At 29.7% G+C, this 12,235-nt stretch overlaps 1 protein-coding gene across 1 annotated transcript in view; it reads right to left on the reverse strand.

Moving 5' to 3' along the window:
* Positions 1-661: 661 nt before the first annotated feature.
* The window catches only part of LOC135267235 (uncharacterized), a 66,284-nt gene continuing 54,710 nt past the window's right edge, over positions 662-12,235 (reverse strand). The window contains exon 3 of the mRNA XM_064359330.1: positions 662-925. Within this exon, the coding sequence (XP_064215400.1) occupies positions 662-925 (264 nt within the window). The remainder of the gene's footprint in view (positions 926-12,235) is intronic.

The raw sequence follows: 12,235 nt of genomic DNA on the forward strand, positions 1-12,235 counted from the left end.
TTTTCAGTAAGAATAATAAATAACTCGTCAACTCCGAGTGCCGATTACAAAGGCATTAAGTGAAAAATTCATAACTGAAAATCTGATAATTTTAAGTTAGTTAGAGTTAAACCGACTGCCCATTGAAACAAAACAATTTTTCCCCTTCCACTCTAAGACGTTCCAATAACTAATTCCGCCGTAATCGGCTTTTAATAAATATTGTTTTTTTTTTCAAACTATTTATAAAACCAAAGAATTCTAAACATGTCTCACTTGAAAACTGTAAGATCTTCAATGAGAATAATAAATCATCAACTCCAAGTGCCGATTACAAAGGTATTTAAATTTTAATAAATAAAAAATTCATAACTCGAAATCTGACGGTCGTAGATTCAAACAGTTTGTGGTAATATTTTTATAGAATTGGACAAACTGTTGCTAAAAACAGAAGAACTTTTTTCCCTTCCACTCACTTTTAGACGTTCCAACAGCTAATTCCGCCGTAATCGGCGTTTAATAAAACGTTGATTTTTTTTTCAATCAAAGAATAATAAATCGTCACCTCCAAGTACCGATTACAAAGGCACTTAAGATTTAATCAATTAAAAATTTATAATTCAAAATCTGTTGGTCGTATACACAGTTTGCGCAATTTTTTTTTACAGTTGTCTAACTCAAATCATTTTCTGATTGTTTGCAAACAACACTCTCGTTCTATTATTTTTCCCATCCACCGGCTATTAACCCTTCCACTCACCTTAACACGTTCCAACAATTTCGCAGCTTGTATGCAGAATTCATTCTCGAATCTGTGTAAACATCCATGATATTCGCAGACGAGCAAATCCCTCGCCTGTCTCACCAAACACTTCTTCGAACGCTCAAAATTCTCGTACAAATTACCGAAATACTTGTCAACCAAAGTGGCCACATCGCTCTTGACCTGCAACAAAACCGCACATCAAAAGGGAGCACAACAGTTATTTTGTAAAAATTTGTTGATTCTCGCAATTAGTTCGTGTTCAAATTCAAAACATTCGCAAGTTTTTTAGCAAAAAAAAAACTCAATCGTTTCGCAAGATTCCAAAAAATTTACCAAGTTAGGCCAAAATTTTTTTTTTTAGTTATTAACTTGGGCATTTGAAATTTAGGAGTTATGTTTTCATTTAGACAATTTAGATGTTTGATTTAACTTTTTCAACTTTTAACAAACGTCTTATTTGTTATATTCTCAGGCTTCCAGTCTTTGAATTTCAGACTTTCTTAGTGTTTTAATCCCTAATCACACAGTTTTTATAATTATTCTCATTGATTCAGCTTTCTAGTTTCGTAATTTCCCAAATTTCATAACCATTTCCTAATTTTTTCAGTTTTTCGTTGTTTTACTGTCTTATAATTTTAGTTTTCCAATTTCTTAATCTTCTTACTTTAGAGTTCTACAGTTTTTTTAATATTTATCACTTTCATTCACTTAGATCTACAAAATTTTAATCTTAGTGTTTTTTAATTTTTTCAGCTTTTCTGTAACTTACTGTACAGTCACGATCAAAAAGCATGTCACCTTTTTCAAACAGGTTATTCTATAAACTATCCAGTTAATTTAGTAAAATATCCAACTAGTTTAGAAACTTGTCAAATTTATATATTAAGTGTAAATTATCAAAAGATTTGTGGCTGTGGTTTTAAGGGTGACATTCATTTTGATTGTGACTTATTTTTTTATATTCTCAGGTTTATAGTCTTTCAATTTCAGACTTTTTTAGTGTTTCAATCACACAATTTTTAAGTTTATTCTCACTATTTCAGCTTTTTAGTTACGTAAGTTCCCATATTTCCTATTCATTTCCAAATTTTTTCAGTTTTTCGTTATTTCACTGTGTTACAATTGCACTTTTCCAATTTCTTTATGTTCTTACTGTGGAGTTCTATAGTTTTTTAATTTATCACTCTTTCATTCACTTAGATCTACAGAGTTTTAATATTACTGTTTATTTTAATCTTTCTAGCTTTTCAGTAACTTACAGTACAGTCACAATCAAAAAGAATGACACCTTTTTTAAACAGGTTATTCCTCAAATTATCCAGTTAATTTAGAAAATATCCAACTAGTTTAGAAACTAGTCAAATTTACACATTAAGTGTAACTTATCAAAAGGTTTGTGGCTGCGGTTTTAAGGGTGTCATTCATTTTGATTGTGACTGTACCTTTTTTTTCTGTAGATTTACAAGCTTTTGCAAATGCAAAGCATTATTTTAGTCAAGCAATTTAAACTCGTGAATTAAATGTAATTCTTTGAATAACTTAAGCGTGTTAAATATATTTTTTGAGCTTCTGTAATATGCAAGAGAGCTTTTTAGGGGCTGTTTTCCCACCCCTTTTTGTGAGCGCGCCACGCGACTTATACCATTTTGTTGGCCGGAAATCCTAAACGTGATCAACCGTTTCCGGCGACCGAAAATTCGGTATTGTTTAGTTCTGTTGATCGTCAAGCACAAAGTGGCTACAATTAGGCTTATTGTTGGTTTGATTATCATTTATTCACGTTTCTTGAAGCGAATTATCAAGGCTGAAAGTTTGGACAGGATCTCGATGACTAATTGTGGACAGGAAAGCAAGATTTATTCCGAGGGGGAATTTTTTTTTGGAAGAAATAAATAGTCCAAATTTTTTTTTATTTTTTTAATTATTTGTGGCAACTTTAAATGAAAAATGTCAGTCATTTCACAAACAATTAACTCCTCTTTGATTTTTCCATCTTGTCTAGAGTTCAGAGTTCACAGCAAAGCTCGACCGCTGTTCATTGTCTTATTATATTATTAATGAACAATTTCTAATCTGTGAGCCCACCTGTTGGCACCACTCTCACTCTTTGAGCTCTCATGGTAATTCGGATGGACCATTTCGCCCATCTCAAGGCGACCATCTGGTCGCTATTGATGATTGTTACCAATGGTTGAGTTGAGTTGAATAATAACGGAGGCAGTCGAACTGTGATGTATTATTACATCATTGTGGAAGTAGGGTTAGGACAATTATGGTAACGTGTTATTATTTGGGTTAACATATTGGAAGTCTGAACTTGGTGAGCAATTTTGTCCATCTTCGATCGTAATGCTATTCATCAGACGACGTGTAAACAAATTAAGGTTAATGGAATGAGTGCTATAAAGTGCTATTTTGGATGAATTTTTGATTTTTGTAAACTCACTCTAGCATAATTTTATGGACTTACCTATTCATTTAGATCCCTCTAGAGTTGATAAAAGTCTACAAAAAGTACATTTGTTCAATTTTTTGATGTTTGATTTTTTCAAATTTTGTCGCGATTTTGGTCGATTTCCGGTACCCGGAACATTTACCGAGCAATAATTCAGAAACTATTAGAGATAACCCTATAAAGTTTACTATCGTTGGAAAGCTCTTTCAATTATCTATCTTTCACAAAAAAGATCATTGTTGTCTGACTAACAGTTTTCGAGAAAATTTCAAATAAAAGCAAAAATAGGTAAAATTTTAAAAAATTCATAACTAAAAAATTATTGGGAATTTGACGATTTCCTCAACGCCAATCGATTCCCCGGATCATTTTACATAACCTAGAATGAAAATAGGTGCACATATTCGAATATTTTTGCCGCAAATTAAGAAAATAGAAAAAGTGAAAAAAGTGTAAACACCCCCCCGTGTCTCCGAAAAATCCAAAATTTTGAAAAATAATTTTTGCTAAAACCCATCCCATTTGATAAATTTTGAACTTGTCTTTTCAATGGAATACACCGTTTTGCTCTTAATCTTATAGTTTCGCCGTAATCTCCGTTTAAAAATTACAAAAAGTGAAAATTTTAGCATTTATATAACTTTTTCACGAAAACTATGAGCCTAATAGAAAAATGGTTTATTCCATTGAATTCTACGGCTCATTCAACGTATTATACCATCTTTTCACGAAATTTAAAATTTTGAAATTTTTTGCTTACTTTCCGCTCAAACGATGGTAATTTTTTTTTTCGAAAACTCACTCTAGCAAAGTATTATAAACTTTTTTATGCGTTTACAACCCTCTGGAGTTGTAAAAAGTAGAAAAAAGTCAATAGGTTCGATTTTTAAGATTTTGATTTTAACAATTTTGTCGAGATTTTGGTCGATTTCCGGTACCCGGAACATTTATTGACCAATAATTCCGAAACTATTAAAGATAGCCCCATAAAGTTTATTGTCGTTGGGAAGCTCTTTTAATAATCTATCATTTTCAAAAAAGATTATTGTTCTCCGACTTACAATTTTCGAGAAAATTTCGAATAAGAGCAAAAATTGGTAAAATTTTAAAAAATTCATAACTAAAAAATTAATGGGAATTTGACGATTTTCTCAACGCCAATCGATTCCCCGGATCATTTTACATTACCTAGAATGAAAATAGGTGCACATATTCGAATATTTTTGCGCAAATTAAGAAAATATAAAAAGTGAAAAAAGTGTAAACACCCCCCAAAAAATCCAAAATTTTTAAAAATAATTTTTGCTAAAACCCATCCCATTTGATAAATTTTGAACTTGTCTTTTCAATGGAATACACCGGTTTGCTCTTAGTCTTATAGTTTCGGCGTAATCTCCGTTTAAAAATTACAAAAATTGATTGTTTTAACATTTATATAACTTTTTCACGAAAACTATGAGCCTAATAGAAAAATGGTTTATTCCATTGAATTCTACGGCTCATTTTACGTATTATACCATCTTTTCACGAAAATTAAAATTTTGAAATTTTTTGCTTACTTTCCGCTAAAACGATGGTAATTTTTTTTTTCGAAAACTCACTCTAGCAAAGTATTATAAACTTTTTTATGCGTTTACAACCCTCTGAAGTTGTAAAAAGTAGAAAAAAGTCAATAGGTTCGATTTTTAAGATTTTGATTTTAACAATTTTGTCGAGATTTTGGTCGATTTCCGGTACCCGGAACATTTATTGACCAATAATTCCGGAACTATTAAAGATAACCCCATAAAGTTTATTGTCGTTGGGAAGCTCTTTTGATAATCTATCATTTTCAAAAAAGATTATTGTTCTCCGACTTACAATTTTCGAGAAAATTTCGAATAAGAGCATAAATTGGTAAAATTTTAAAAAATTCATAACTAAAAAATTAATGGGAATTTGACGATTTCCTCAACGCCAATCGATTCCCCGGATCATTTTACATAACCTAGAATGAAAATAGGTGCACATATTCGAATATTTTTGCCGCAAATTGAGAAAATAGAAAAAGTGAAAAAAGTGTAAACACCCCCCCGTGTCTCCGAAAAATCCAAAATTTTGAAAAATAATTTTTACTAAAACCTATCCTATCTTATAGATTTTGATCTGCTCTTTACAATAGAACAAACCGTTTTGCTCTCAGCCCTAAAGTTTCGCCGTAATCTCCGTTTAAAAATTACAAAAAGTGAAAATTTTAACATTTATATGACTTTTTCACGAAAACTATGAGCCTAATAGAAAAATGGTTTCCTCCATTGAATTCTACGGCTCATTCTACGTATTATACCATCTTTTCACAAAATTAAAAATTTTGAAATTTTTTGCTTTCCGCTCAAACGATGGTAAATTTGTTTTTTCTAAAACTCACTCTAGCAAAGTTTTATAAACTTTTTTATGTGTTTACAACTCTCTGAAGTTGTAAAAAGTAGAAAAAAAGTCAATAGGTTCGATTTTTAAGATTTTGATTTTAACAATTTTGTCGAGATTTTGGTCGATTTCCGGTACCCGGAACATTTATTGACCAATAATTCCGGAACTATTAAAGATAACCCTATGAAGTTTATTATCGTTGGAAAACTCTTTTAATTATCTATAATTTTCGAAAAAATTATTGTCCTCCGACTAATAGTTTTCGAAAAAATTGGTAATGTAGAAAAAATCAAAACTTAAAAACTCTTGATAAGCTGACCCAGTCTGGCGAAGCTCTTTCACAAAATCGCTTATCTCCTCCAAAACGTTGCATAATTTAATTTATGACAGTGGTGACGATTACATTGCTTGTCTTGCGATAAAAGCATTATTGTATTAGAATTTTTTTTCGAAAATAAGAATCGTTAAGGAGCGTTTGTACCACACCTGTGCATGTTTGGCTTCTTAGTGCTTATCCACCATGAATAACGCTCAGTTCTCATATTAATAATCGAATGGCGGAGGCAGAGACAAATCGGCTTTCCACAGACCATTCTTCGGTATTAAAGCAAGTGGTTCAGGTGTCGTCCTCACCACATAATGGAATAAAAGAATCTGAATAAATTTCCTGACCCAGAACCGAAAATTGTGTCAAAAATGCGGCGACAAAATGCTTCCAGAGTAGAGTCACAGTTTAGTTTAGAGAGACAGACTAATTATAATTATAATGAAACGAGTCGGAGAATGTCGAAACGATTACACATGTTTTAATTTACTCGTCGAAAATAAATTGGTGGAGTTGTATCAAGATCGTGGAGAAATTTATGACAAAGTTTCATCACAATTGACAGAATGCGTAGGTGCACTGTGAGATAATAATGAAATGATCTCCTTGACTGCATGAACAACCATTCTGTAATCGATGCTCAATCTACATTGACACCTCCCTGAAATTCGTCTTTGTTGCGCCATCGCTCCTGTTTATAATTTTCCACTCTAGCGTTTAATTACGCAATTTGCCAGCGAAATGAAATTACAAGCCTCTTGAAAGCCCTTCGGCACAGAGATTGTATCGCTGGCTGTAATGATAGCAATGCATGAGCTAGATGACAATCTGGACGAGGGACAAGGGACTCTTATGGTGTATAAAAATTACAAAAAAAGTACACGGTTATTTTATTTTAGTAATAACTAAGTAACCGTCATAAAAACAGTTACATAAAAAATCGCTTAGTGTTTGAACATTTTTGATTGTCCTGTTTTTTTTTTAATTTTTTGGGACGTATATCAGCTGATGATAATCCCTTATGTTGGGTATTATTTGAAATCTGCAGCAATAAATTTGTGATAAAATGTGATTTTTGATTTTTTCGTTTTTTTTTTCAAAATTTTTGGCGTTTACTGGAAAATAACGTCCGCAGTTTTCTGATCTATGTTGAACGAAATACCTTGAAATGTTTACGTTTCTGGTTCAAAAAGACAATAATCACACTAATTTCGATCTAGTTGGGCTTTTTCCAGTATATTGTTTTCTAGGAATGTTAACTCCACCAGGGTTCGAGAAACAATATACAACACCATTTTCGATCAATTTCGGCTTTTTCCAAAATCATTTGTAACTCAGTTTTGCAAAACTATTGCGTCTCTAAGTAAATAAAACTAGTTAATTAAAACACAAAATTGGCAAAAAAGGCAAAAAATTGACAAACAAAACTAATTTTAAAATTTCCTTATATTTACATTTAAACAACTGGGTACCACTCTCGGAGCAGATTTTTTTGAGAAACTTTTGGCAAATTCTCAAAATAATAATATAATAAATTTAATATTCTGCTACTAAGTTCTTCGGCTTAGTTTCAATCTGTTGAAAATAAATTTTATTATTATTATTATTATTATTATTATTATTATTATTATTATTATTATTATTATTATTATTATTATTATTAATTATTATTATTACTATTATTATTATTATTATTTAATCGAAATTTTTGAAAATTATGATGAATTTTGAAAAATCTTACATATCTTGCAGAAAAACCGCATAAACACTATGAGAAGTCAAAGTTCTTCGGCTTAGTTTCAATTTGTGTTTAAAATGTGCTTAAATGTTTCGATAAATTCAAAATTTCCACCATTTTCAAACTACTTTTTTACGATCTATTTGAAATTTTTTCTACAAATTTTGCAAAATATTTAAGTTTTTTACCAAAAACACAGCACACATACTAAAAAATCGAAAAATTTGAGCTAGTTCGTATTTTTTCAATTTAACTTTTGACAAAATTTTGCAAAATAATGAAATTTTTGCTCAGATTAAGTTATTTTTTTGTTCAGCAAAACTGCTCGATAAATGCAAAAATTGCTCCATTTTCAAACAAATTTGATGACCTTTTAATTTATTTTTGGTGAAATCTTAAATAACATTTCTGAGTAAAAAGTTTACTAAGACGGTCGAAAAGAACAAAGTTATTTCATTTTTGACAAAATGCATTAGTGTTAAGCTTGCCTAAATTTTTATTTATTTATTATTTTTATTTATTTATTTATTTTTTATTTATTTTATCTATTATTATTATTATTATTGTTTCATCGATATTTTGGAAATTTATGATGAATTTTCAAAAACCTTACATATCTTGCAGAAAAACCGCATAAACACTATGAGAAGTCAAAGTTTTTTGGCTTAGTTTCAATTTGTGTTTAAAATGTGCTTAAAAGTTTCGATAAATCAAAAATTTCCATCATTTTCACACTACTTTTTTACGCTCTATTTGAAATTTTTTCTACAAATTTTGCAAAATATTTAAGTTTTCTACCAAAAACACAGTACACATACTCAAAAAATTGAAAAATTTGAGCTAGTTCGTATTTTTTCAATTTAATTTTTGAGAAAATTTCGCAAAATAATGAAATTTTTGCTCAGATTAAGTTATTTTTTTGTTCAGCAAAACTGCTCGATAAATGCAAAAATTGCTCCATTTTCAAACAAATTTGATGACCTTTTAATTTATTTTTGGTGAAATCTTAAATAACATTTCTGAGTAAAAAGTTTACTAAGACGGTCGAAATGTACAAAGTTATTTCATTTTTGACAAAATGCATTAGTGTTAAGCTTTAAGTGATAAGACTTGCCTAAATTTTTAGTTATTTATTATTTTCATTTATTTATTTATTTTTTATTTATTTTATTTATTATTATTATTATTATTATTATTGTTTCATCGAAATTTTGGAAATTTATAATGAATTTTGAAAAATCTTACATGTCTTGCATAAACACTATGAGAAGTCAAAGTTCTTCGGCTTAGTTTCAATTTGTGTTTAAAATGTGCTTAAATGTTTCGATAAATCCAAAATTTCCACCATTTTCAAACTACTTTTTTACGCTCTATTTGAAATTTTTTCTACAAATTTTGCAAAATATTTAAGTTTTTTAACAAAAACACAGTACACATACTCAAAAAATCGAAAAATTTGAGCTAGTTCGTATTTTTTCAATTTAATTTTTGACAAAATTTCGCAAAATAATGAAATTTTTGCTCAAATTAAGTTAATTTTTTTGTTCAGCGACATTGCTCCATTTTCTAACAAATTTGGCGATCTTTTAGTTTATTTTTGGTGAAATCTTAAACAACATTTCTGACTAAAAAAATTAATAAAACTGTCGAAAAGTACAAAATTATTTCATTTTTGACAAAATGGATTAGCGTCAAGCTTTAAGTGATAAGACTTGCCTAAATTTTCGAAAAAAATAGAAAATTAAACAATCTTCGGTCTAATTTAGTGTTTTTTTACGTACTTTATTATTACTATTATTATTATTATTATTATTATTATTAGGTAGTCGAAATTTTCAAAATTTTGAATTTTGAAAAATACTTACATAGCTTGCAGAAAAACCGTACAAACACTATGAGAAGTCAAAAATGCCTCTATTTTCGAACTATTTGGATAGTTTTTGACTATTTTTGAATTACTTTTGACGGAATTTTGCAAAGAAATAGAATTTATCTGGATTTAAAGAACAAATTTTGTGATATTAGGTTTATTTCAAGGGAAATTTAAAATTACGTTTTCGATGAAAAATGTACCAAATTGTCAAAAAACAGAAGTGACATATTTTTTGACTAAAATTACGAATTGTTCTGTCGGGTTTTAAGCCAGAAGACGTAAAAAAGCGATTTTTGTCACAATTTTTCAATTTACGTTTCCGTTTAACAATGCGTTCAAAGTAACACTTAAAAATGGAAAAATGATGTAAGTTTTGAGTTCGTGTCAGTGGAATTGTGTACATTTTTGTTTTATTCTTTTAGTTCAATTGTGCTCGAAAAAGCAAAAATTTCACAATTTTTAAGAAAATTCAGCGTTTTCTGGATTTTTTCGACATAAAATGTTCAATTAAACAACACTACTTTCCAATTTTTTTTCCAATTCCAAGATTTTCCAATGTTTTATGTTTTAATTCTATTAAAATGTCGCAGTTTTACAATTTTTTACATTCAAGTTAACGAAAGTTGCTTCTTAAAAAAAAGGTACCTCTAAGCCAAGTCGTAAAACAATCTTTCTCACATTTCAATGTTTAACAACTCTAGGTTTTGCTTCATTGCGTATCTAAGAAGGCGTCTAATGATTTGTAATAAACCAGACATGAACTTAATATTCATGAGACAATACTATTTGTTATTCGAGTGAAAGCATCGGCTTTATTTCATCTGAAATTAAAATAGTATTAACATGAGAAGCTTACTTATACTTGAGCGATTTGAATTTTTATCAATGAATCCTTTATCACAGAATTTTTGTGCTTAAAAAAGGAAAATTCCCCGACCTGGCATCGAATTAATGTAACGTTTCTCTGGAATCTATTCATGAATTAACCATGGAGCAAATACCGTCACTATTTGCAACAAACTTGTTGAATAAACATGCTAAATGCTTGATGATTATTTATATCATGCACATTGAAACTAATTCACCGTGAGAAACTCGGAAGCGATTTTTTTGCAAAGTTTTGCGACTTGTGCAACACCTCTTTTAGCACTAATTAAGATCATATCTCTCTTGAGACAATAATTATCACAGTTAATAGCCGCACATGTCAAAAGTAAAAGGCCCGAACGGCCGTTCTCCTCTTTATCTCCAGCGTGCACCTTAACAGGTTGATATAGAATTATGAAATGCGCTAATATTTATTGCCCGTAATTTAGATAAAGCATACGGCAATCATTAGCCGGCTATTGTTCTCGTTCTGGGGGGAAAAATCGTGGCATGCTGCGCTCTTGCACAACAGATCGTGCCAAAAGCTACACGAGAAAAACTATCTTAATTTTTTTCACTTTCCAGGAGAATATTTGAGGAAGAAAACCAAGGAAATTAAAAACATACATTGAAAGGCCGAAACACTGAGCAATTAAAAAATTTAAATATACAGGCTGTTTCGTCAAGTTTGAAATTTTTTGAAACTTTTGGACTTGCACCATTCACCAATTTAAGAAATCGAAATAAAAATTGTGGCATTTCATTTAAAAATTTTGAGTTATATGTGTTTGAAGTTGTTCAAAATTTAGAAATTTGAAAACACCAAAAACTGATCTAAACCTTCTCCTTCAAATAAGCCAAGAAGAATTCAAAAATTTTTGAAAACGGCAGAGTTGTGGTTTTTTGAAGTGAAGCATGCAAATGGAAAGATTTTCAAAAAACCGCAAATATTTCAAAAACGACTAAACTTAGGTATAGGGAAAGCTGATAAAAACTCCCTTAAAACAACTCGAGTAATCCAAAAATGCAGTAAAAAACATAGCTTCCCTTTTAAAATAAGAAAGTTGATATCGCCATGTTGAAGATATTTTCATTGATCAGACTACAAAGTTTCAGGTGGCTATCATTATTAGAACTTCCAATACTTCCAATACGAAACAGCCTGTTTATGAGGATTAGGAGACTAAGAAAATACCAAACTATCGAACTAAAAATTTGAAATTTTTCTCAAAAATAACTGAAATAAGGAAACACTAAACAATTGAACCGCAGAAATATTTATTTAAAGTAGTTGAGAAATTTAAGAACTTTGAGAAACTGAGAAAATAAAAAAACAAAAATAAAAAAGCAAAAAACTGATATAACTAATAAGAGAACCACGAGGAGACTGTTCAGTCAGTCTATCAAACTAAAAAATTGAAAACTAAAAAACTGAGAAACTGAAAAGTCAAAATACCGAGAAACAAACAGTGTAAGACACTAAGGAACCACTTCAGTTGTTGTTATTTCAGTTTCAGTTAGTTCTTAAGTTTTGTTTTTTTTTTTTTTTTTACTTTCGTAGTGTTTCAGTTTATTCATTTTTCCATGTGTCAGTTAAGTATTTTTTCCGTCTTCCAATCACACTTTTTCAGTGTTTTATTAGTTTTTTTATTTTCTGCGTCTATTATTTTTATTTAGTTTTCCCATATTTGATACTTTCAGTTTCTAAGCTTAATTTTCCCATTTTTTCGGAATATGAAGTTTAGTCAGATCAGGTTAATAATAATAATAATAATAATGTTTATTAATGTTTAAAGACTACACTGGTCATAACACAAGTCAAT

This window comes from Tribolium castaneum, chromosome 1, assembly GCF_031307605.1.
Source record: "Tribolium castaneum strain GA2 chromosome 1, icTriCast1.1, whole genome shotgun sequence".
Classification (NCBI taxonomy): Eukaryota; Metazoa; Arthropoda; class Insecta; order Coleoptera; family Tenebrionidae; genus Tribolium; species Tribolium castaneum.